The sequence below is a fragment of the Bombus impatiens genome, unplaced genomic scaffold (genome assembly GCF_000188095.3).
Source record: "Bombus impatiens unplaced genomic scaffold, BIMP_2.2 scf_0135, whole genome shotgun sequence".
Classification (NCBI taxonomy): Eukaryota; Metazoa; Arthropoda; class Insecta; order Hymenoptera; family Apidae; genus Bombus; species Bombus impatiens.
In genome coordinates, this window is record NT_176554.1 from 959,330 (window position 1) to 987,262 (window position 27,933).

The 27,933-nt window shown below is 37.0% G+C and overlaps 1 protein-coding gene and 1 long non-coding RNA gene across 6 annotated transcripts in view; both read left to right on the top strand.

Annotated features, from left to right (window-relative positions):
* Nucleotides 1-6: 6 nt before the first annotated feature.
* The window catches only part of LOC100743933 (microtubule-associated protein tau), a 32,343-nt gene continuing 4,416 nt past the window's right edge, over nucleotides 7-27,933 (top strand). Inside the window, exons 1-9 of one of the 5 annotated variants that reach the window (XM_033319112.1) lie at nucleotides 12,433-12,583; nucleotides 19,940-20,089; nucleotides 21,955-24,412; nucleotides 24,662-24,708; nucleotides 24,796-24,901; nucleotides 25,118-25,326; nucleotides 25,496-25,681; nucleotides 26,720-26,764; nucleotides 27,358-27,519. In XM_033319112.1, the coding sequence (XP_033175003.1) occupies nucleotides 20,027-20,089; nucleotides 21,955-24,412; nucleotides 24,662-24,708; nucleotides 24,796-24,901; nucleotides 25,118-25,326; nucleotides 25,496-25,681; nucleotides 26,720-26,764; nucleotides 27,358-27,519 (3,276 nt within the window). In that variant the 5' untranslated portion in view covers nucleotides 12,433-12,583; nucleotides 19,940-20,026. Of the gene's footprint in view, nucleotides 285-12,421; nucleotides 12,584-19,939; nucleotides 20,090-21,954; nucleotides 24,413-24,661; nucleotides 24,709-24,795; nucleotides 24,975-25,117; nucleotides 25,327-25,495; nucleotides 25,682-26,719; nucleotides 26,765-27,357; nucleotides 27,520-27,933 lie in introns of those variants that run through there. The other 4 variants (XM_024365448.2, XM_033319111.1, XM_024365449.2 and 1 more) reach the window with 4 other exon arrangements.
* LOC117151290 lies at nucleotides 4,049-11,525 on the top strand. Its single transcript, XR_004461101.1, has 2 exons — nucleotides 4,049-5,192; nucleotides 10,860-11,525. It is a non-coding gene; the product is annotated as an uncharacterized LOC117151290 (long non-coding RNA).

The window sequence follows — 27,933 nt, forward strand, 5'->3', positions numbered from 1 at the left end:
GGTCGAGCCAGTCAGTTCAAACGCGTCGCAAGTGTCGCGCGTTCCTCAACTTTCATCGTATCTCATTGAATCGCGCATCTCCTCTCGTTGTTTCGCGCGTATTACGGCGTGACGAGCAGTGCGTGGAAGTCAACCACTGCGAATACCAAGAATTCTCGCCTAACCCTAAAGAGAACGACCCTCAGTATCGTTGACCGAGAAGATGACGGATGTACAAGTGAATTCGAACAACGACGACACCGCCAGCAACTTGCAACAGAATGACGACGTCATGCAGCGAACAGGTTGGTGTTCATTATGCGCGCGATTCTCTATGTAACGCTATTTTCATGAGCCAGCTCGAACGCCGGAACACGATGAAGATCATTGGTGGAACATCAGTTTCGCCATCTTGTTGAATATATACACTGTCAGAAAATCACATTCTCTTCCATAATATTTTTAACCTGATTCATCATACACATATTCGTTAGTTTTACTGCTACTATTGTTAAAAGATTCGATTTATCCGAGAAGGAAACCATTCAAGAATATGGTTTATCTATTTTATGTTAAAAGGTATGTTTGTTTTTCATTGGTTAGGGGTGTGCGTTTATGGATTATTTCAAGGGATTTGAACGATAAAGGGAAACGGGTTGCGGCGGACATGTTTACCCCGCAATTCTTTTTGTTATAGAATGACACACGATTATTATTGGTTTATGGTATAATTCGCCGGATTGATCGATCGTGTTGAAGTGCCGAAAATATACTCGGTTAATTATTGAAACGTATCCAAATGCAAAAAAGATTCTAACGAATTTCTGTAACAAAGATAATAACTGAGATTTAGATAAATCCAAAGGCAATGATAATATAACATATCTATTGGTTAAAAGATAATAAACGCTTGTTATGATAAAGTCTGTAATATTAAAACAAAATGTTTGGCTGTGATTAATACAACAGCATGGATTAGGATGGGCAGGTTATCTTTTCTCTCGGTTTAATAAAATTTGATGTTTCGTTTTATTAAAAATCCTATAAAAGGCATCGTTGATTTTCTCGATTATATCTACACATAGCGTTGTATCTACCAACTATATCTGTAATACTAATCGCAGAATTAAGAGACACTCCAACATGCACATGTTTACTGTTGAAGACTGTACAGTGGCCTCGGTGTCCGGGGGCATTAGACTCAAAGCGATGAGAAAACCCGGCACATAATATTGAATCGTAAGACTGGGAAGTCTTTTAGATGCTGATTAATTTAATGCAGCGTGTTGTCAGGCGCCCATGCATAATTAATTCTACATCTTGTGCTCGATTTACGCGAATCAAGATAATCGTGGTCTACCATTGTTGTTCGTTGTGCAAAGTCTGTGCGAAGTCTATGCGAAGTCGCTTTAAGAGGAAACAGGCAACAAGGGGAAATCTTTCGGCACATTATTTCAGAATGCAAATGTTTTAAAAATCATATAACGGGAGTTTAAAGTCGCGTATCGAGGTAAATCTTCGTGTTAGATTCGAAGTAACAATGGAACGCTCATCGCGAAGCATTATTAATATCTACATAGAAAATTGGTAATGAGAAACGAAAAGTTTGTCATCGCGAGGTTCTCTTAATGGATCTTGAAATGAACGTACATCACGCGAATGTCACATTGCCATTCAACTCGCTAAGTTAATTCGGGAAATTGTCGTGACTGTGACTATTGCAAATTACTAATTTAGGCATCGTTGCATCACCGCCATCAACAGGGCGAAAAAATCCACTCAGAGGAAGGCTATATCGTGTGTCAATTAGGAAATTGCCGAACGTCAATGAAATAACGATGTTTCGTGGGTGTATAATTGTGGAATTAACCGGGCTCACCTTCGATGATCAACTTGAAACCTTAATCGAATGACCCTCTCTTGGTGTTCAAATGGAGTAACACTTTGGTCGGACTGGCATCCGCAATTTGTGCCACACTTCCGGAGAACTTGCAATACGAAGAGAGTCCTACGGTTATCCCGGCTGTTATTTTCAGTGTCTGTGTACAAAACGTTCACACGCCCGTTATACTTCCAACAACCTGATTATTTTTCACGAATATATTATCGTCATAGTCTTCTATTGTCATAAACTTCTAAAGGAAAAAAAAGAACTTCTTAACAAGCGTTTAGACAATTTTTTTGCGCTCTTAGCGCGCAGTTTCTTAGAAATAATAGATACGGATATATACATATTCTCGAATAAACCTCTACAAACGATCAGACTAAAATGAATGGTTTGTTAGGTTTTACGCGCATGACTAATACGCGAGTACCTATCGTTACACGAATGCTTATCGTTACACGAGTAGGGGGCCAAGGTCCTTCTCGTTACCCATGTCCCGCTTTACGCCCTGCCGTGCATCGTAATTATTAGAACGATTTGCATCGTACTCTCCAGTGTCGAATGTTTATGCAAGAATATTATCCGTATCGATCCTAGTCATCTTTTTCTTAATTAACATGCTTCGTAAATGTATTACAAATGTACGAAGAATACAACTTTGCTTCAGTAACGAAATGGAATAAAGTCTGCAATTTTTAAAGCAAATTGTTCTCATAAACATCAATCTCTGGAATGCATAATCGACAATTTCTTGCATTTTCGATATTGCAACAATGGTTTCCTCCAGATTTAAATGCTCTAGAAGACGTATCAGACGATACCACCCGCACGTATCCCAGTAATCTGACAACAATATGTTCTTGCATATACAACTTTTAAGTCTTTAGTCATTAAGTAGAGCTAACTGCGCGAGCAAACAACAAAGTTCACACTTTACTAATCTCGACCAACAAGTCGTTAAATGACGACTGAAATTTCATCCATTCTAAGCAGCTTTGATTTCATATAAAAACAATAATATCAAGTTTGCGATAAATACTATACAAAAAATTTCTTTCTTGGAAAAAAAACAGGATTTTTCGCAACGCGGATACAGACTCAAACCTATCCTCTTAAAGATACACGCGCGAAACGATGAAACTTAATGGTCTATTAATCAAAGAGCCAGAAATAATCAAAAAAAATAATGTAACATCAGCCTTTTGCTTGTCTTTAATAACAATTTATGTGTTACTCTTAAAAAGACATTCCGTTTTAGCATTGGATTCGCCGAATACTCCGCGCGATATTTTTGACGCAGAAACCTCGGTTTCCATAAGGTTGCAACCTTTAAAGTATTTTAGAAAATAGGAAAGGAGAAAAAACTTTACAAAGGCCAATAAAAATCAATTGCATCCTCGTTGTTTGTTACCCTTGATCTCGGCGAGATATAGGCACAGGTATATCGAATTACGAAACTGTACAAGTTGCCGATGAAAATATCGGACTAACTACTTTATTGTATAGTACATAGTGTATAGTACATAGTGTCCCGCACGAAATATTGACCAAACTCTCCTGGTAAAACGCAACCACCTGCAATTTCGTGTAATTTCATCGTGTTTGCACGTGATTAGCCGCGTTTAACTTATTAACGAGAGCAATTTCTCCGTGACCTATCGTTTAGATTTATTGAAAGTCAATGGACGATCCATTGAGAGTAGAGTTCACTGACCGGCAAAGTTCTTTGAATCTACCGACGATGAATACTAGGAAAAATGGGAGAAGCCCTCGACCCCGTCTCGTTCAAGACGCACCTACACAGCATCCGTGATTATCTACCCACTTCCAAAGCTTTGGAGGGGCTTCCTTCCTATGGAGGGTCGTATAAGCTAAAGGCATGTCGAGGCGAACTCTAATGAGCCACGCTCCGATGATTTGAGTGCAATATTAAATTTGTCCCTTTGTTACCTTTTCCTTGGATGATAACAAGCGTTAAAGCGTACCGGAAATTCGCTATAATTCCCAATAATTCGTTTCGCTATTTATCGAAGAGTCGCGTGGTATACGAAACACGGTGAAGTTTCATTGGCATCGTCGCTACGCGATTATCGCGATTACGTTGCAAAGGTTTGAATTAAATTTAAAAATGTATATAGAAGTTTAGACAATTTTGCGAAATTTAAATTCCACATTAGAATCATATCTATTCTTAGAAACAGTGGTTACGCCAACTCACCATTATGTAATAATTTGCGATACCTATGTGTCTCTCGCAGCACGCTGCACTATGGCCTTGATCACATCTTTTCTCGATTCATTAAATTCTTAGGTAGTTTATCCGTAAAATCGACCAATGATCGATATTTCTTTAAAATTCGAACTCAGCTATGTATTTAAGCCACGAAAGAAATTTTTTAACAAATTTTCGACACTGTTCAAAATATTTTTCTTCTGGAACCATACGTATATCCTTATCGACTCCTGGCGAAAACCCGTATCGGATTAACAAGTATCAGGTTTGCAACACGCCAATTAACATCGTTATATGGTAACATGAATAGACAGTAGCATTTCGTTTGACTTGGTGGGGTTCGTTTGTAACATTAGCATTCTGCGCTTTTTCTGCAATCTCTCGCCAAATTGGTAATGCAACCTAAAAAGTAAAATTTCCTTAGAATTTGGCAAATAAGGGAAAGCGATAGAGATATGTATATTTCCTACTCTAACTCGTTACTTGCCAATTCACCGATATTATTGACAAATTATTGTGCAAGACCGAGTTCGATGACACCCGCCACAATGAATCGAGCGTAACACGTATCGCGTTTTTGGTCACAGGACGTTGCGTTCGCGCGAACATCTCGTAACACTTATCTCCGCGTCGATCTCGTGTCTAAAAGTGCAACGCACTTAATCTACATAAGCTAGACGATGCAAGTGGACACGGATTTCCTTAAACGAAAGTGTGGACGGCGTGTTTGGTATCAATTCATCGTGTCGAAGCCGCATTCGGACAGGCGCCCCTTCACCGATTTGTTCCGCTTTCCGTTAAAGGCTACACTGCGAGCTGTAAACATGTCCTCGAAACGATTAAACCCGTAACCAATGGGGGCCGCGAATTCAAAGATACATACGTATCCACACCCGTGCACCTGACATGTCGTTTTTACTTGTCCTGTGCAACAACCGCATACCAATAACGCCTCGATTCTGACATACCGGTGATTACGTCAGCTTTATAATCGTATCACGCAACGCAATCGGTTTTGTCGCGCAATATTGATAAACCAGTTAAGAATAAATACTCGTTTGATGTGCACCGAGTGGACCGTGATGGAAGAAATAGGTTTGTTTATCTTTCGATCGCCAAGGAGAACAGGCGCCACGATTGTTTTAAAGTCGCCTTTCGATTCAGTGATATTATAGCTTAATTATCAGCCCATAACATAACACGAGTGAGTTTTCCTCAGTTGTATTGAAATTAAGTTTGTATATTATATTCAGCGTTTACTGTCTCCTTTGTAGATAAATTTATTTTAAGTATATTTTATTCTCTATGTACATAATTCTTATAAGTGTTACATAAAGATAAGTGTTATCAGTAAATACCACAGTATACAGTAAATCAGTAAGTACTTGTGTTGACAAGTAATAAAGAAATGAATTCTAGATTTAACTCACATTCGGCTAAAATTTTAAAGCTGTTATACAGTATGTTTATCTTTTTTCGTTTCTTTTTTTTTTTTTTTTGGTAACACAATTCACTGGATAAATGTTTTGTGATTAGCATTTTATCGAAAGCGTCGGATTAATAAAGAAGATATTTCTTTGTAAGCGGTAAACAATTCATTTTATTGGAAGTAAATTGCCAATTATTCTTCGTCTGTCCCACATCACGAGTAATTTATGAATTTAAGTCCTTTGCTCGCATATGGTCATTAACGTATAATTCTCATCGTTGAAGTTCTAAAATGACATGTGAGGTGGACTAACTTTGCATATGATAATCGATGATGTCACATCTCGAGAATGACCAGGATTATTCACGAATGAATCTATGATTGTCCGAGTTCCTTAACACGAAGCAGACGTATGCATAATTTTATATAACATACTTAAAAAGTAGATGACCTTTAACGTCATAATTATCGAAAATTTTAGATTCTCGAGAAACATATTCGCGAGCACGGAAAAATTTATATGTATTTTATTGTTATACCGGATTGTTGTGCAGAATATAATCCCAATTAGATAATAATAAAACGAACGGTACGGTTTTCTAAATATAAATGTAAAAATAGCAGATCTACCTTGCTTCTAGACGACCCATTTATCTAGATGCTATTTTTTTTCTCGAATTCTTTGGTAGCTTTAAAAAAATCATAGTTTACGGGAATCTATTCCTACTACTACCATTCTTATATTTTTATTTTATTTTCGGCTATCTGTTCGGACCGACGTAGTTTAGGTTTCCCTGCATTCTTGGAAAAGCAATAAAATAATGTCTTTTACTATCAAGAATTAAACATTGATAATTTTTTTACAATTTGTACTAAAACAATAGAACGTTTCAGCGTTAGTGCATAAAAGAAGTTAATGAAAGTGGGTTATTGATATTTCTTTCAACCGAGAACAAACTTATATCACATTCGAGCGAATGTACCCTTCCCGTGTCTCGCGTAAAGCAGGAAGGGGCTGCGCGTACTCGTACAAAGGCAAAGTAAAGGGCGAGGGGTTGTGGCGAAAGAGGGGGAGAAGCAGAAGAGAGGGTTTGTACGAGCGCCAGACAGGAGAATCGATAATAAAACGACGCGACGTCGCACAGCATCCAAGCCCCACTAGGATGGAAGCATTTTCTTTAAACGTTTAGGATTTCTCCACTTTCATAAAGAATAATCGTACTTGGATACAGATTGTCCGTGTATCGTTGTTCTATAAAAATCTCTGCAAACATTGTTATTTATCTTATAAACTGTGTATGTATACGGAAATACTTACAAAGAAAATACTTTTATAAATTAAATTGTAACAAGACGAATATCACAAATTTGTTTAGCTACTGTCGCTTATTCGTTTCTCAAATCAGTCTGTTTTCCATCATGCTCCCAGTCACAATTCGGTTGAACATTCACAAGTCAGTTAACTTACGTTTATTTGATCGCATCGATACAGATCTGAATGCAATTAGTTTTAATAATCAATATCATTATTATTAATTTTAATAATGATACGTATAGTATAAAAATAAATGAATAACTAATACATTAGTTCAAAAAGGTATTAATAGACTCGCTTTGTTTTAATATTTCTGTTTACCGAAGTGATACATTAGTAAGAATATTCAAGTCGCGAAATATAGGTACGGTTCTACTAGTTGGAAGCGAAAGGTGAAAAAGCAAAAAGAATTAATAAGTGCCAGCTAACGAGTGACGCAGCTGGTGACACGAACAATAGGAGAAAAAGCACAAATCTGCATATGTCCCTAAAGCCTAAAAGGATCGTAAACCAACAATAGAAGAAAAAAAACAGACGGTGGAAAAAATTGTAGACAGGAAACTACGGATTCTGATTAGAAATAAGCAAGTCGTACTTTGTTATAAATGTTTATTCGATCCTTAAGTGAGGAGAAATGCGAACATTTGGAAAATCGTTATAAATAATTCCATTCGCGGTGTCGAAAGCGATTTAATTACTTGTAACATCGTTTACACGACACCGTTAATATCTTAATAAGATAACCGATCCTCTTTAAGTTACTTCATACGATTGATGGGCACACCCTTGTCAATTATCATTATAGTTCTCGATGTCGAGGCGTAACTGATTGTTGGAGTAAGATCGCCAATATGCTATATCGTCTTACCGGTAATTGTACGACGTACGGCTAATGGACCAAATCGTTGTCTCAGACGTAGAATTATCTGTCGTTTAATGACCAAAAACTGGTTGCATCATTGGCATCCAGTAAAAAGAAGATCATAGGTAAAAAAGATCTTTCGCTGATTGAACAAATGAAATTCTCAAACGACTCGACGAAGTTCTTTCGAATAGTTTCAATCTTTTGCTGTTTCAGTTTTCAATTTTGACTGCAACTGAAGCTTCTTCGAATAGGAAAGTAAAGTTTACTTCGTTTATTTTACTTCGGTTCGTCGCGTTTTAATTTTTTTTTTTTTGTATACGTTCCAATTATGTGACATTATTGGCTAATGTTCTTACATTTGCGCGTTAGTAAGAAGTTGAGCATTTTAAATACACGATGCTCGACAAACTCTATTGGACCGTGGCGTTTAAGTGGAAGATACAATTCAAAAGGCATTAGATCGGTGGAATTTAGGCTACCTACGTAATTAGCAAAGATAACTTTTAAGTGTCGTGAATCGACCAACGCTGGGTATCTAAATGTAGATAACTCTCATGATGAAGAGGGGATAAAAGACGGAAAGAGAAAAAGAGAGAATGCTTAGCGTCGTGTGCATCCGCGTATTGCGTAGGCGTGTTTGTACGTAAGATCGTCAAATCTAACCACTTTAAACAAGTATCAGTCTACAATACACGCTCTAAGAATAGCATTAGTGTCACCTTTACTTTTTTCTCTGACTAATCCTCATAGATATCGTGTCTTTAATGTAACTGACGTGGTATACAAACTGTCTCATGCAATTACATGAAACTCGAAACGAATTTTTAAACTCGATGTACCACTTATCTATATCTAAATCGGGCAATTCCTGATTTTTATCCAATACCGTACACGTGCAAATACTTTTGTAACGAGGAAAGCAAAGTTCACTTCCACTCGTTATACTGGATTAAGATAAGCACGGCAAAAATGCGAAGAGAGAAATCTGTTGAACGCAAGCCTTGTTATTCTTACGACGCGTCAAACTTTTCAAAGAGTCATGCATTGACGAACATATTCAGTACGGTGTCAATAGAATTAATGACGTATGGAATAGAGTATTTTTTTACGTGATATAAAAAAAGAAGATCCAAATAAGTAATTAGAAAGGACGATATTTCAGTCGACTTTAATCGATGATTAGGATTCTGACATATTACTTTGCATGATATCAGCGTCTTCCGATGTTCATTTCCGTTCGACATCTTCCGTTCATCTTGGTACCCAGAGCCTAATGGCACATTGTCTCCTTTGATGAACCAATGGGTTGTATTTTGGGAAGGCGTTCATCCGGGACGAGTTGTAAAGCCGTAAGGTTACATAAATGTCACAACTCGTGCGCGTTTCTTCGTGTATTCGCACATTTGTCCGCGGTTTCGATGCGTTAACTGACGAAGATCAACACCCATGTACAAATTGATGCGACACGCTTACAAAAATATCTCGTACTAATATTCAAAGGTAGTTTCCGTTTACGATTTCCTTAAAATTTTTAATAAATTATAACTATTATTTAGATCTCATTCAACATACCTGAAGATCTTTAATGTTTCGACTTAAGCAGCAAGATACTATTTTTGCAAGGTGTCTTACCTTACCAGGTAATGAATATCAATAAGGAATACACGAGAGCCAGAGGATGAGCTAAACTATCGATTCTTAACGATAAGAGAGAACTCTGGTACGTGGCTCGATTCCAAGGGGGCCTTTGCAAGGCTTCCGTCGTTGTGGATTAGTAATCTTCGATTAGACGCACGACTACGAGGGGCAATACACCTTATGAATAAAATTTCTTTCCAGTCCTTATTCATCCGTAAATCAAAGTTAGTAATCCTTTATTGTTTTCTTACTTGACGATGTAATTTATATTAATTAAAAGCTTGTAGTGTATTAATTGGACGAATTTCCCATGAAAAAGGTTACGTATACATGAAATACATTCAGAATGAAATCTATTGTCGCGATTACGTTCACAGCTTCAAATTATATTGTACAAAAAAATCTACGCTAAACGTAGATTAAAATATGTATTAAACGAAAGACTGAATTTTGAATCGAAATATGATAAATCTACGCTGCTTTTAAAATGCCCGCGTAAAGATATAAGTTGGAAATTCTTAAAAAATACATATAGTGTTAGAAAATTAAATGTACGATCGGTATTATCCCCGTCGGTACGTGATTTTGAATAATTAAGAAAGTTATCAAAACTTTTGTACACGAACATTCTTACCGGAAGATGGTTGTAACGACTAGTATCGATTTTGCGATGAACGAGTCCATTCGTGGGTTTGTCCGTACAAATAGCGACTGATGATATAATTTCATGTATTCGTAATAAAAATAAACGAATAAAATATGAAATAAATAGAAAGTAGGTCTACAATAGATCGTGTGCAATAAAATATTTATCATCGCTATGAACCTCTTATAGAAAATTAGTTATATATTAAGCGAAAATTAATTATAAACTAAGTCATTTATAAAAATTTTATTAGAAGCATATATAAAATGGATCATACATACAAAATATAATTTACAAATAATCTGAAATTCTATCAATTATATATGTTTTGTTCATAAACAAATGCTATAAGGTTTTGCGAGGTCGAAAGTAAACCAGCAAACCACCGAAGGTAAAAGCTGTACGTGTCGAACGCAGTTAGAAGACACTAAAACTATTTAATGCCTCGAGCAATTTGTGACAAAAATGGTATTCAACAGAAATCTTAACCTGTCGCGAGACTAACACATGCGTACATATGTAATACATGTATCGTAATAGTCGCACGAATAAACTGTTTTTGTTCGTGCAACGCGAAATATACGGCTTTTATTTTTCTTTGAAAATTATTTTACCTAAAATATTGATTTTTATCATATCAATATAAATATATCGGTATAAATGTTTACCTGGCGTGTATTACGTAATTATAGTTCTAAAGTAATTAATAAAATTGTCATGATATTTCTTGGAAAATGTATAAGCTGAAAGATGAAGTGACATATATTTTAATACGTTAGGAAAACAAATTCGATGATGGCAAAACTCATATAATTTAAAAAAATCAACTTACATCGATACTCAATTAACAGTTGTTTGTTTTATTTCAGGTAAGAGACGAGGTAAAAGTTTATGCCAGAGCAAAAAGTGAAGCGAAATCTCCAGCAACTAGAAACGTTTAGTAACCATGAACCCAAGAGAGTCCCTTCAAAAAGACAATATCGTCACGTATGTAACGTCTTAAAATTATATATCATTGACTCTGTTTTTATGACGTTTCTGCAATGAAACACGGCGCCTCCATGACGCCACTACGTATATTAGTTTGCTTGCTATTTGTCGATAATATCATCGCTTGGAGCGTAACACCGAGGGATTTGAAATGAATGAAACAACCGTTTCATTGAAGAAGAAGTTTGGCTGAATCTGTACACCACTAACGATAATATGTAATTGATGATGAGGCGCGAAATAACTCGAGAGCATCAACGAGTGACTTAGTCAAACCAGCAATTAATCAATAAAGATATTGAAACTCTGAACGTTGGAAACTGTTCCCGTGACATAAATGATATTTATCAACGACCAGATAACATTTTATTAAGTTACCAAAACTGAATTATGGATACATAGATAAGTTTTATTACCGACTTTGCGGTATAAAAAATTCCTCCTCGCATTTTATATTTTTTATGATATTTTATAATTACGAATAAAACGAACGTTATATCTTTATAGAAGAAATTTTTCGAAATACACGAGATTCATAGCATCAATCGTTTTACACTTTCTATCCCAATCAATCTTTGAAATATTTATCCTTGTATGTGTAAAGCATTCCCGCGGATGTCGGAAGAGATTGACAAATTTTTGCATGTTACCGGGAATTACTTGGAAATTTGAAATATATCGCACTAACTGGGATGTCGACCGCACCAACGTAATAACAGTGGAATTAAAGTGGCTGGGTAGTAAAGGGTGCGCCACGCTTTATTCGCGCAACCAGCGTTCGATCCTTTCCTGCTTGCAAGATAAATGTATATTTGCTCTTAATGAACGGGAAAAGTCACGGTAATCAGAATGAAAGCGACAGACGTATTTAACCATCTTTCATTTTCTTTTTGAGACCATGCTGTTAAGATATTGTTATAAGACAAAGAGAAGACGCGTAGAAGGATTAAAGCTATTGTCAGTTAGTCGTGATAAGCTTCGGATTTTGTCGAAGATGCTAAAAATCTATAAACTTATCGGTTTCTAGCTGATCAACCACACAATCGCAACGACATTCTCGATTACATAATTATCGCAAGAGTTCGTTCTTTTTATCGCACGTCCTCGTCTGGCTACGAATTAATCGTCGATAACAGTTGCATCTTTTATGCAATTGTTCATCGATATTCGTGAAACGAAATTCCTCCGCGAGACGTCGAAAGCGTCGGCATTTCCCAGGCAACAACTCGTTCCATTGGACGCGCTGACAAAAAGCATAGTGGAAGGGAAAGTTTGGTAGCCATTGCGTGCGGAAAAAAGGAGAACTGGTGCTACATAATTTATCGATAGATTGTTTCGTAAAAGCTCAACGAAGTCGTATGTGTATGGGTGGGTTATCGAGTGAGTTGGTTAGGTGGTCTCGTCGGGTGGTTGGGCGTGAGGCGCAGGAGCAGAGCACGCCAGGACAAACGGACGGACGTGGAACGACGAACGAACGTACCTTACCGAGGAAGGACTTCCAGGTCTTTAAACGAGCTAGTTTCTCGTGAGACACTGATCGACGAACAACCTGGAGATCGCGTTCGCAATTGCTATCGTGGGTCAGCATAGATTTTCAAATCAGGTAAGAGAAATTGTTATCCAAACGCGAGTAGCACCTTCGTTCGATTCGCGAGTCTTGGATTCCAAGGATCGTGGACCCCCTTTTACGTCGTTACCAGAAAGATCGAAGGTGCTAGAAAGAACAGTGTCTTTTTTTCTTTTCCTGATATCTTGTAGGAACAGTTCGGAATTATTTAAACACGGATATCAGAATTAAGCACGAATGACATTCCGTGTGACGTGATTTCAATTTTACTCGGTGTCGTTTCACGCAAGGGTCTAGGATCTGTGACCTGTATTCGCAGTAGATTAATTGGCGAAGGATTTTCGACTGATTTTTTCGTCATCTTTTATCTCTGTTCGTCTTTGACGAGACGAGGAAATGTGCAACTTTTCGTCGTGCGAGTCCTGTAAATAAGATTTGACGTTTCAAATTTTTCTTAGTCCGATGAAATAAAACGTGATAACGTCTTGCTTCTCACATAACGAAGCTTCGAGCGGCTCAACATTTTCAAAGAATATCGTATAACGTGGAATATTAAATTATCGAACGTATATTTTAACTGCTCTTTTTTCTATCAAATATTGCCGAATAATTTTGTAGAAGTAGAAACTTAGAGATACTGTAGATAGTAATCATTGACTACATTTCAGCTAATGCTTATGCAATTCATAGCGCGAGTAACTCGATAATTTGTTTTTAAATGGTTTCAGTACACCGATTCAAATTATTAGTGCAATCACCCGCAATAGTAATTGGAAGCAAACATCCATAGACGTATATAATACTTGCACAATACCTAGTTACACACTTAGAAGTGCACTCTTCGTCCACGTTCGTTATGACAATTATCTAATCCGAAGACTTTCAACGTGACATTCTATTTTATTACGTACGTTAAACTCGTTTGTTTCCTTTCATCTCGACATTATTGCTGAAGTACATAAAACTCTTAATATCCTTAGCATCATAATTTTTATTTGATTCATTGTTTAGCAGTAGCAAAAGGACAATAGAAAAATGAATAGCGATATAGCGTATTGAATGTTATGTTAAATGTAATAACGAGATACTTGATGACTACACGGGAAAAACACGATGAGTCATATTTTCCATTTTTCGCAGCAGAGAAATTTTAAAGTTTGATAATCTTAATCGATATCACATATCACATCGATGGTTTTGTGATCAGGTATACATTTTTTTTCAAATCGATCAAATTAATCATCTTTACATTAGCTTTCTCACCCTCTTTTGAACAAACAAATTAATCATCTTTGCAATGGTTATTCTCTTAATCTTATATAAAATTACATAGGTAGATGCAAACTTTATGTATGTATCGAAATGCTTCTTTTTAGCTACCAAGAAACATGAAAATTAGAAAATCGATAAAAATGGACATGACATATTCTTCTCTTGTGATAGAATTTTAACACTTCGCTATATTAAAAGGATGAAAGAATTTCTGTATAAAATTTGCGCGTTCTTCAAAGTACGAACAAAATGCGTATTTCTGATTCGTTTCCATTAAGAATTTGCTGGATAGCCGTGGGACGATGTAGTGGAAATCGTTTGGAGAATTGTATCTGTACGTGATCCGAGAATTCGAAGTGTCGGTCATCAATTGGTGATTATATCGACTATACCAGGCATTCTGTTGGCATTTAAATCTCTTTTATTCTCAATTTTCTACAGTGACTTTCGAAAATCGAGGATATTTTACGTTAGCGTCGCGAATACGACGAAACGAATACGTCCGAAATCAAGTGCTGGAATCTTTGTGAAATTCCCCTTTGTTCGATAGGCGTAAGTTAACACTATCGTTTAATTCGAATTGATTCGGAATAAAAGTTCGAAATTTTAGACATACGTCTACAATATTACCAAAAATATTTACTTCTCATAAGTTCAGATACAAAATTGTTGGAGAAAAACATATTTCTTCGTTTTCTAGCAATAGCAACGTCTGCAAGTAAAGTACTTGTCACTTATGTTTAACGGTAATCTGTATTATATTATTCGATATCAAATTGTGATCTACAATTTCATTGCCATAATATTTTTTTAAGTCCTGAAGATGTTTCTAATGTCGATTTGTAAATCGATTCTAACACAGATCTGTTTTTAGCGTTGTTGCTATGTACATGGATTCTTCTTCTCTATTCCCTCGTTCTTTTCTAATTTTATCCAAACGTATAAATACACTTTTTTGCATTGTAAACCATTGTAGAATCAGTCGATCAAAGTATGTATAGGAATATTGCAAAAATAGTATGTATACAGGGTGGTTGATTGGTAACTGATGGTACAAGCGGAGAGGGGGTGATTCTACGCGAAAAAAGAAGTCGAAAATATGGAATAAACATTTTTCGTTTGAGGCTTTGTTTTCGAGAAAATCGACTTTGAATTTTCGCTCGGTACGCGTGCGGTACGTTATAACGGATCTCACTGTAGATCGTTATCTCAATCATAAAAAATAAAAAATAAAAAAAATAAAAAAAATAAAAAAATAAAAAATAAAGAAAATTTTTATTCTATATTTTCTACTTCTTTTTTCGCGTAGAATCACTCCCTCTCCGCTTGTACCATCAGTTACCAACCACCCTGTATATAATTCTTCATAGTCACGTTCTTCGTGTTATCCGGAAACGATCTGATTCAAAGTACGAAGTAATATATCTTCCCCGCATTTTTTCTTTAATTAAAATGCAAACCGTCGTTGCCAGTGCGATTTTTACAAACGTTTCAGTTCTATCAACAGGAAATCTTATTGGCGTAGAACTGGCGGTGCTGCGCTTGTAAATAGGTTAGCATCCAGGAAGCGTTGATGCGTTCTCGATAACTACGCCCACGTGACAATTGCACATCGACGCTGCAGGTGACTCAAAGATGCTGCTATAAGATAAAACGACGTCACTTATACATTGTACATGCGCTGCCTCGCTGTTGTTATCAGTCGTTACCCCCAATCCGTCTTTTCATTTTGTCCGTAACAAAACTCGTAAATATCCGAAACGCACGCAAGAAATGTGTAGCAGAAAATAGAGGTTTAAAGCTATCATCGATAGTGGCCTTTGACGTTGTTGTGACAGGATCCACAGGAGACGTAGAATTCGAGTCCTGATCGATGTTGATAGCTGCTACATAAAGTATCACGATTATTAATAAGGAAAAGCATATAGAACACTTTGTCTACACCTTATAGATGGAATTTCCAGGGCGTAAAACCACGAAATACACGATAGGCGTGAAGTATTGTATTACGAGCCATTTTCTCTCAGACTACCAAGAACAGTAGTAAATTTATATTTCAAGCTTCACTAGGGTTATTTATGTGCTATAATGTATTGTACCCTGTAGGTAGTGTATTTTCGTAAAAAAAAAAAAGAAATAAAGTTTGCTGTTATTTTGAAAACAGCTTAATACGTTAGTTTTAGGAAATTTTATTCGAAAGAAGTGATTACGTTCGTGGAATGTATTTTTATAATTCACGTGTGAAGAAAACGAAAACGAGAGACCAAAAATTAAAAGAATTGACATTATGGTAGTACAGTGTGTTTCAGAGCTGCGAATAAAGCAAACGATGTTAGAAGATGACGAAACACGTATTTTTTTCATCCATAAACAATTGGGACACGTTTTATTTGATATATTTTAATAATAAATTTTACTGAAAAACTAAACTACTTTTCGAACGAATAGGATTATAATGCCTAAGTAGTTAATTGGAAACAGTTTGAATATAATTACAAGTTTCATAAACCGTTTATGTTTATTATGTCATGCATTTCTTGATAGCTCAATTTACATAGCCCCCACTGAAGGATCTAGTTTCGTCATACTCACACATGTCAACGGTAATAGGGTTTAAGTATCTTCTTTGTTGCTATACGCTGTAACACGACTAAAAGTTTTAACGTGTTATATTCATTCGTTGACCTGGATGCAGTTCGTTAGAATGATGTTTGCGTTAGACTCCGTATCGATCCTTGCAATTGAAAACAATAAAAATTAGCATGCATGCGTGTTAACTGTCATAAGCGTTAAATAAATTAGTCCGTCACATGCGTGACGTTTCCTCGCCGAATGATTCACGCAGTTTTTAATTTCTAAGAAATAGAATTTCCATATCCTTGAATTTATTCTCAGACCATTACAAATGTAATGAATTTATTCTCAGACCATTAGATGTGATACAACTATTGAGTCTGAAAAACATTGCAAAAAAGAATTTCAGAAACGAAAATTTGGATTTCTCTGTGACCAACAAATTGTTCTAATAGGTTTAGTTATCTACGTCTGTGACAAATTCTTATTCCTCGAGCATCGCATCAGATATAGTTACCACCTACGCCTTGATCAAAGCCTGAGAAACGCGTAGCTACCTTCCAGTATTCCAGAGATCCAAAGTTACCAAACTAAATAGAAACGTTCCGGAAAATTTTACGCTAGAAAATCTTACGAAAGACATATTACGAGCAATTATTCCTAACGATATGGACAAAAATAGTATAAAAATTTGAAAAATTCGAAGAAATTGGAATCTTTGGAGATATCGAGAAAAATGAAGATATTTGTATTTTAAAAAACGTTATTAAATAAAAATATTTTTAAAAAGATACACGTTCATAATTATTAAAACACCTCTCTTACGGAATATGATAATCGAGCCAGATTACCAAAAATGCGAATCTGTTAATTTAATGTTGAATTTAATAAAAAAGTGCCCTAATTTTATTTATATATCGAGAAACATTAGTGGCAGTCGTTAACAGGAATCAGGGTAACCCGACGGACAGTAGTTCAGGGTTAAGTCCTGATGTCGATCGGAAAATGGCGTGGCGAGACATTCTCCGTGCTATATTCACGTAAGATGACTCGAATCCGGTAATAGCCCGCGTGACATTCGTCACAGAAGTGTCGCAAGCTTTTTTTATGACGCGTGCACTCATTAGCAAGTTAACTTAACCGTATTACACGATGTGCATCCGTGTGCATATAAACGGTAGACTCGAACACGCTCGCCGGGTCGGATCAATAACTTCAGGAATGGGCACTTGCCGAGTAGTACAGACACGCTGTATATGACCTGTTTCTCGGTCTCCCTAGAAAATCAGAACGAAAGACTTTGATATACCAGCAATTATCTTCCAAAATGATTCCCCGGTCATCTTGTGGGAACGAGGTTCAACGGTCGAATTAATTTGACGTCTAGCGGCGTCTGTGATTCAACCGCGGTTTAGATCAAGTTGAAAGGTTCCTGATTCCATTTAAATAGTATGCAACGTGTAATTATTAAGTAACGCTGCTCGAATAAATTCTATTCGAAACAAATTTACCGGAAGGGGAGCGCAGCAACTGAACAAAAGAGTAAATGAGCAAACAAGCTACAAGGCTGTTCTCGGTCAAAAAGCTTATCCCATAAATCACAAGAAGGGGTTAAACGAGTCGATTTCGAAAGGTGTAGTTATTTCTGACCATCAGATAGTTGCTGAATCACGTGTTCACTGAAATCGAGTTCGCACGAAATTCTGGCCCGTATAGATTCGGAAAATTCTTAGGAAGGTCGTGTACACTAGAAGGGTGTAAGAGAATCGTGGGCGATATTTTCGTGAGTACATTGAAGGGGTAAAAAAGAAGAAAGTAGTAGATGCCTCGACTGATAAATACGTCTGAAGGTTACTAGAAGGTTACAGATCGTATTAATTATATATGAACGACTATAATACATCGACCTCGTATTTTAATCAAACGCAGACGTTATATCAAAGCCAGAAAAAACGTCTGGCTTGAGTTGGCGAAGAAATTCGGTTGTAATTGGTGACGAAGAAATTCAGTTGTAATCGATGACGAAGACTTGGTAAAAATATAGCTCATTTACATTAAATCGCGAGGCAAAAATTTGCGTGATAGAAAACAAATTAATTTCAAAATTTGATCAAATCATAAGTACACGATCGTTGCTCTTTATGTGTTTCGATATGATAGATTTGCATGTGCGATAAAGTTAGCAAAGACTTGGACGTTTTGATATACGAGGCATACCTATGTTCTCAAAGAAAATACTCTAACGTCGTAATCAGTCAAATCGTGAATGCGTTGTGGGAATACCTCAATTATATTGGTCTTTCGCACGAAGCTGCCATGGTTTCGTGATACCTACAGCAATGTATTTACCAAGGTTAACCATTGCCACTATTATACGTAGAAATGCGATCCTCCTGTGTTCTACAGTTAGAATGGTTGCGTGCGTTCCATCCTCTAGGCTCTACACCCCTGAAACTTTCTCCATCTTCTTTTTCCTCCCTTTCTTGTTCTTTCCTAATGAACCTTCACGCCTGCCAGCAGTTAATTACTTTTTGGCGTTAAAAACGTTTTCTTTTTCGTAATTAGTAGTAAATACTAGTTTTCTATGTATGTGTTTATGGAGTTTGTACGTAGGTATGACGCGAGGTAAAAATCCGGAAATAATTCCATTCCATGAAAGTACCATTCAACTGTATCGCATTAGTTTTCATTAGTGGAAGTTACAAGCAGAGGATCAGAAAATCGAGACCATTTCTAACCTAGCACACATACACGTACGAATCCACAATAATTATAGAGGCACTAATAAAATGCGCTGAAAGCAAATTGACACTGACTACAATGCTATATTCACGTTACTTGTCGTTGGCAAATAGCAGTACTTTTAGGCACGGTCATAGAGTGTCGTAAATTCTAAGTGAACGGTACAACTGTTGCACGCATCATACGTAGCTATCAAAACAGGTAGAAATAACAATATCGAGCAAATTGCATCCCTGATTGTCGTTGGATTATCCACAGGAACTAGTAGTTTGAACTTTGAACAATTTCATCTTTCAATCTGTCGTCATACGCGTAAGAATCGTACGAATGTATATACTCTTCTGTATCTGTCTGGCACATCTCTTGTGAATATGTCGAATATATAGACATCTTCCAAAATGTTAACACACTGAACGTTGATACACTGCTACATCAAAGCTATATGTTACGCGTTAACATTTTCGAATGAAAGTGATCGAAGTGTACAGTTGTGTTTCCATGTTTGAACGTCAAGCGAGAATGTGGAAAAAGCGAATATCACTCTTGCAGGATTTTGAAAAGATGCCGAACGTAATTATTAAAACCATCAAAGTAGTTCGCTAGTAATGGTTTCATTAAACAAGCTTCGTCGAGCATCGTATGTATTTAATTGCGATGATTCACGCATCACGACAACCGTCTTTCTCATTCAGTACGATTCATTAGACACAACGTAGACTTGGTTGGGAATATCAGCACTTACGTAGAGTTGTATTATCTCTTTGATGTAATCTTTGATGAAGACTACCCGTTGATACGTAACAGGTTTATGGAGAAATATCTTGTCAGGGGTGACAAGATCGTCCAATCGACGCGCGTTTAAACGTTAATCGCGTATGAACGAACTGAAAAATGGATTCGCAACAAACTGCAGGAACCGCGTCCGAATCTCCTTCGGATCGCGAACTAAATGCGGTAAGCTACAATTTTACAAAAACGTTCAAGCACTTTTCACGTACTTTCGTTAATGTACTATGTTTCGTGAGACTACTAATCACGCAAAAATTTTAAACGTTCCTCCAGCAATTAGAAACACTGACTATACAAGATTAGAAGAACTTCTTGTTTCAATATTTTTAAAAAGTTCTATTTCTTTCAATAGCTTCGAATTATCAATGAGAGTTTTAAGTTGCATATCGATTATTTAATCGTATCTATTAACGTGATATCTGATTGAAAACTACATTTTACCCGTTTTAGAGCATCAACTGTTATTTCAAAGTAGCGCATAGGTAAGAAACAAAGTTATATAACGTGTCGGCTCATTTTAGTCGAAAGAGAAACATTAATGACTTGCAATCGTAATTAATATCTACAGCAAAGAACTGATATTTGAGACATCGAAAGACTGTCAAGTAATAGCTGTGTTTGTTTAATAATCCGGTAGAAATATTTGATAACGTCATAAGAAATGAAAAGCGAATCATAGATAGGAGGAGCACCATATACCGATACTCGTGACATTACACTGCCAATTTTCAAACCAGTAAAGATACATTTTATCGGCGATGATATTCCATCATTGAATAAAAGTGTTGTCTACTTTGCATCGCGTCGAAAGTTTCGTGTTTACGACACGTTCGTACAAACAGTTTCAACGAGCTTCCCGAACGTTTTTCAATGTTGATGAATTCCATAAAGAAACGAGGGTAAACAGCCTGGCGTTCCAAAGGGAAGCTACTGCTGTAGGTCACGCCAATCTAAAATGCCTCGCTGAATTGCAATAGATGTCGATGGTATACTATAATCATTCGTGGCTTAATCCCATAACGAGTAGAGAAAGTCGAACGGTGGCAGGTACGGTAAATACGAATCTTCAAAACGTCTCCGTTTTATATTACAGGCTGATCGATGGGCTCAGGGCCAGTATCGATTATCAAGATTTTCCATGCATGTTTCTACTGTTCGTCCATATCGTTTTTGAACAGCTCGAATCGATCCTTATCGAAGTCTGGTACAAACATTCGTAGTAAGAATTACTGAGAATAAAAGGAACGTCGCTGTTAGTTAAGACGTTGCAAATTACTAAAAGAACAATCACTCGTTAGATATTATCACGATATTATTAGGAAATATTAACCCTTTGACTATGGGAGACTTTGAGACCTACCAGCCGTACCATACGATAGGAATTCAGTGGCAATTTACATCGAGAACGGCGAAATTTTTCGATAGGCGTGTATTTCTGAGAATGTGTGTTGAAATAATTAAGATACTGAATTCCAATACATTAAACCAATATCATTGATTCATTCATATCGTCATTTATTCGAGATCACTTGTTTCCATAGAATCCGAACATGAATCATTTGTCGTTTCATGTTTACATGTAGTTTTTCTCACCTTTTTATTATCCCAATTTTTCATCTTAAGAATATACGAAACAAAGACTGTGAAATAAACATATTTATATAATATCTAACTAACGGAATATGTAATTAGCGGTAGTTGAATTAGCATTCGCTTACATCTGGTTCAAATGAGATTTGCTGGAATCACGGTCGACTAAATTTTCGCAACGCCTATAGGTGCCTACAGTATCACAAGCGCAGATTTACTAAGCGCTTTTAAGCGCTAAGAATAGTCAAAGGGTTAATTACATACATCTAAAATATTTCAATGTCAAAGCAAAGAACGCGACTGTTATTAATTACGTCGTTCTGTTTGTACAACAATTTTACGAATCTCTGTCGAGTTAAACGTTAAAACGTCACTTGGAAATTTGTTCTTGCGATCTGCGGCGACCGCGAATTGTCGCGAGTAAAATTATTATTTCGTAGGTGAAATCAAACCCGCCATTGCCATCTGTCTATCGGGCGAGACCGCAAGGTCCACCTGGATTACCAAGGCAGCCTGTAAATAATGGTGCCGTAGGACAACCACGACCGAGTGGACAGCTACAGCAAATTCGTTTTGATAATCGGTCTCCAGTCGGACAAACGAATCCGACTCAGTTCGTCCAAGTCAGACCGTACGGATCTCCGAGATCACCGGGAGGTTCGTTTCCTCAGAAGCCACCGCAACAAGGTCAACATCCACCTATCGTCCTAAATCCGCGTTTTCCACCGTCGTCCGTGCAACGTTCGCAACTGGGACCCAGACCGCCGCATCCTGGAAATTATCAAGCGCAAAGGTTCCAAGGCAACGTACAACGACCTCAACATCCAAGAGCAGAGCATCTGAACGGACCTCATCTATCAAGGCCGCAGCATCCAAACGGACCTCAGCAATCGAGGCCAGAGCATCCGAACGGACCATATCAACAAAGGCCAGAACACCCAAACGCACCTCAACAAGGACGGAATCCTGACATTCTCGCACGATCGCAAGAAATCGCACAAAAACCATTGCAACGAAATGAATCATTGCTGAACATATCTCGACAGAATTTAGCTATCAAAAGAGAAGATAAGAAGCCATCACTTCCGCGAATAATAGTCGACAAAATGGCTGATGTCGATAACTCGAAGAAATTGCAGCAGTTTGAAAAGCCTGTTCCGAAGGAGAAAACCGAATTTCGAGAAAATGCGGAAAACGATGACGACGATGATGTTGTAGTGGACGGAAAATCGCCACGTGCTAACGGAAACGTTACCGGTCAAGAAGTTTTAATTGAGTCTAACGTACCAAAGAGTGACGTTCAGTCGGTGAAAAGGCCAGAAATCGCTACAATAAATGGAAAAGTGGATAATAAATTCAACGCGACTGCGGAGGGAGTTGATCAGCAAATTAAAGAAGTTGCTGTGAACCTTGACAAAATACCTGTTAAAGATTCCAACACGGTGGAAAGCGATAACAGGTTGTCCACGAAACCAGGCGAAGAAGCGCAGACAAAATCGTTAGACAAACAGGAAGTAGATAAGGTTGGTAATCAACTGGACGAACCGGAGAAGAAATTAGTCGAAGATCAGACGCAGAAAGAGAACACGAATAAGGGGAATGTGACCAAACCAGGTATAGAAAACAAAATTGAGAAATCGGATAATATCGATGTATCTCTTGCACCTGAACAATCTCCCAAGCAATCGGAAGAAGCTAAATCAGGACAAAACGAGCAAGATTTAAACCTGTCGTCGACAACTTCAGAAAAGTTACGTGCAACCGCACCAACGAAATCGGATGAGGATAACAATCAACAAATGCAAATCCTGTCTAAGTCGACAGATAAATCTCCGGCAAAAACCAGCCATGATCAGAATCAACAAAATCTGAAACCATCCGCATCACCGAATAAATCCCGGTCAAGTACACCCTTAGAAGCGAGCGAAAGTCAAAAGGAACTGGAACATGACGAAACGTCCAAATCTCTGGAACAATTGCACGATGATATACCAACGGATACAAAACAGAAACAAAGCGATCAAGAACTCAAAAATCCACCGCCCATGTCGCAAGTCAATTCACGTGCGACTATCCCGGCAGAAATAAATCAAAATGAAAAGGAAATGGAGCAAACTGGGGAGCAACACGACACTGTGTCTGCATCGGAAACTAAATCAGACGTAGATCTGCTAAAGGAAACGGGAGAAGTTAAAAGCAAACAAGAATCACATTTAAGAGCACCGACGAAAGCAGATCAGATCAAGGACGAGCCAGAATCCACTGAAGTGTCGAAACCTGAAAAATCAGCCGAGGAAGAAAAATTAGCGGATCTTAGTCATTCTCCGAAGGAGAAAGAATTAAGAGATCCATCTTCAAAGTCCCCGGCTAAATCGACGAATGTAACCGAAGAATCAAGTACGGAAGACGTTTTAAAAGATTCCAAGTCCGATAATCTTCGAGATTCTTCGGAAACGAACGCGAAAATAGTTGCCGTGAGTCCTGCTGCTTCCGAAAAAGAAGCAAGCGAGACACAAGAATTTTCAGTACCATCGGAGGATGGAGAAAAGATTGCAGAACCGGCACTGTCTCTCTTAAAGTCTCCCGAAGAAGGAGTGAAAGGTTTCGACAATGGAGAACAACGATCACTGTCGATAAAATCTTCGCCATCTCAAAGTCCTCACTCGCCTGTGTCTCCAAAATCACCGAAATCGCCGAAATCTCCAAAGTGCCCGAAATCGCTGAAATCACCTATTGAGAAAGAGGAATTAGAAGAGAAGGAAAAAACGGAGCAGAAAAAGGCTGATGACGAAACGACACCGGACTCGAAAAGTTTGCCGAAATCAGTTAAATCGCCTAAAGTTCAACGCGCACCGACACCAGCCAAACGAAAAGAAAAGAAGTCTTCAACGACACCAGGTTTTTATTTACGTTTAAGAAAATTTCGGGAGAAAATAGCGAGAATAAAGGTATTAAAAAATTCGACTTGAAAACGCGGAGCTTCGTTCTTTGCCATGTTTATCGTAGATAAACGCTGAAATCGAGACATTCTACTGAGATTTTGCTTCACAAATATCACGATACTGTTATGTGCTTTTTTCTTTTTTTTTTTTTTGTTTTTCTTAATGTAACGACAAAAAGAAACTGTGTTTATATTTATTTTTACAGAGGTTGAAAACGGCAGCGTAACCAACGAGTCGGCTCAATCCAGCACGGTAAATAATTTTAATTCAACACATATGCTTTTGTACGTTTCACAAATTATCGAATCGATAGTAAAATAACGTAATAACGTTGCGCAGGAACCAACCACAAACGGAGTTGGGGATTCACCGACGAAAAAGTCACCCTCTAAATCGAAAGATGCTGACAAAGGGCCGACAGCTGGGTCACCTGTAAAATCGCCAAGTAAGTCCGTCAAATCGTTACCACGAACTCCAGAAACTCCTTCGTCGACAGCCGGTCAAGAGAAGAAAAGTAAGTATTATCGAAATTTTTGCCTAAATTTTATAACAAGCTCGATAAGCTTTGCGTCGAGTATTTTTGTTTTAATTTTTATCTTTTTAACGAATTGGCCCATTTTTCCAAAGAACGCGTGTTAATAATATGCGTTGAATCCTATAGAACTGCCTATGAACAAAATTCAAGTGGGATCGGCGCCCTCTCCGAACTTAAAAACGGTACGATCGAAGATCGGCTCGTTGGAAAATGCAAGTTACAAACCAGGTGGCGGAAAGGTGAAGATAGAGAATAGGAAGCTGGACTTTAGCAAGGCGCAGCCGAAAATTGCCGCGAAGAACGAGAAATACACACCCAGTGGTGGCGATAAAAAGGTTAATCGCTTTACATTTTTTTTGGAAATCTTTCTAGCGTCGTAATTACGAATAATTATCTATAAAAAAAATCTGCACATGGTTTATAATCCCTTAGTCTAAAATATATTCCTCCCTCTTTTCTGTATTTTCATTGAAAAATTATTATCGTTTAACTATTCCTCGATAGATCGCTCAGATGAAACTTCAATGGAATGCGAAACCGAAAGTCGGTTCATTGGAAAATGCAACGTACAAACCTGGTGGTGGTGACAAGAAAATAGAAACGGTGAAGCTCGACTTCAAAGATAAAGCAAAACCAAAAGTTGGCTCCAAGGACAATGCCAAACACATTCCTGGCGGTGGTAGCGTTAAAGTAAGAATTTCAATTTGAAATATATTTCCTTAGGAATGACGACTACTCTTAGAAGCACAGATACTCGTAAATTCTTCAGCGAATCTTTTATTTTCGTTTAAAACTTATTTTAGCGAGTTTGTAATTCGATTAACATGTCTGTATGTCTCCATAGTCATTCGTTTAATACCTAAAATTTTCCTATTCCAGTTGTTCCATGAGTTTATGTTGTATATAATCATAATTTATTAAGAAACATATGTTTGTGTTTTCTCTCATATTCGTAACTAATTAATGGAAGCTATTATAGAAACGGATGTATTTGAAAATTTATATGTACATTTCCAAATTTTCAAGCCAATGGTTATCATGTACTTCGCTTGACATTACCCGTTTGTAGCGTTTGGTGTTATCGTAGTGACGAATCATTTTTCTAACTAAATGTTTGCATTTTACTTCGACATTTGTCTATTCGTAATAAAACAGTATCATAGCTATTCATTTGGATCATGTCGCGAGAGCGGCAGATTGATTTCGATTGGAAAATTATTTATCTCGATTCTGATTGAGTCGTTGCATGTAGAGAATGTTAATGTAGACTTGCATTTACATTGTACATTTTACATTACTTAAAAAAATTAGTGTTTTCAAAAGTTACAGAAAGCGAGAATTCTAGCATCAAGAAAAATTATTTCTTGTTATAAGTTCTTTTCTTCTTGAGGACAGGCTCAGAGATACCTTTTGTTTCGTAAATTACTCTTCGTCGTACAAAATTACGCGTTCGACTGGTCGAGATAATTATTGAAAGTAGGTACTTTACGCGTTATGCCTTTGTTAATTTGTTCGTTTATCTTGATGCAAAGAAATCTTGAATATGACGATAAAGTATCTTTTTCAAATGCGGATCCTTTGGGACTGTCTGATTAGCAAAAAAAGAAAAAAAAAAGAAGAAAAAGAAAAACACTTCAACCTCTGCTCTAGCGTACGACTTTCCTTTTGTTGTCGCATGTATTGTCACCCATCGTTATTAACAAGTCATTATTGTTTGTTGGTATTCAGTCATCGGCAACACCACCTAAGACGCCTCAGGATTCGAATAACGACGTAAGTATATCAAATAATTTCACGACATGATATGTTAGTTATCCTCTCCAGAGGTAGCTACTCATCGCATCGATATCAAAACGAAACCCACATCCATAATCTGGACTGTAAATCGCAAAATTGTAAAAGGGAGTAACTAATTTGATTCGACTGACGACTAATGATTCGCCGTTTTTAACTAATATTTGTCGCTTTTGTGTATCGTCGAAATATACGAAGCAAGTCTGTCAAATTTAAACTTTCTTTTTTTAGCAGTAAGTAAATTCAATCTAAAGAGATTAAAGCATGTTTCTGCATGTTTTGAGATTAGTATAAATGTTCGTTGCAGAAATCAAATCGTTAGTTTAGAGAGCACGATACGGAGAGGCTTCAACGAGAATGGAACATAAATTCAAGATAAATTTATAAGTTCGATTTTTCTTTAAATCTTCCAAACACGGATATGTTTATACGTTTTTTATATATCTAATTAATTAGGTTATCGACGAATAATTAAAATTCTAATTTCAAAATCTACATTGTCATTTATTCATCGTTTCCTACGATAAATAAGCATTAAAGAATAACCAAGGTTCTTCTAATGTTACTTTCAGATCCAAACTCAAAAAATTGACATCAAAGCTGAGAGTAAAGTTGGTTCCTTGGATAACGTGAAGCATAAGCCAGGTGGCGGTGACAAGAAAATTTTCAACGATAGGGATTATCTTCGACAATCGGGAACTAATCCTGAAAGCCTCTGTGGCAGTGGATCCCAGGTACGTTTTATCTTACAAAATCTCGAGAATAATTATCCTGTTTCAAGCGAAATGTGGCAGTTATGATTTTTATATTCAAAGATTGAAATCATCAAACAGATTAGTTCGATAAATTTTGGGAGGAACTTTCTCGGTTTTATAACATTTCGGAATCTTACATCTTTTTTCTCGAGATTCTTTGTCGTGTCACGTTCGTTTGCACCATTTGTCACGAAAAAAGCTTGACAACACGCGTTGCATGCTTCTCAGCAATTTTTTATCCAACATTTATGATTTTACACTTTATGACAAAGGATTATTACCAAAATAACATTCGCTAGTTTCTTTCTTTCAAGTTCTACTTTACATTTCTAACATTTTTACGATGACAACAAATACAAATGAGTAAATTCCGGTTATTTATATACGACATTT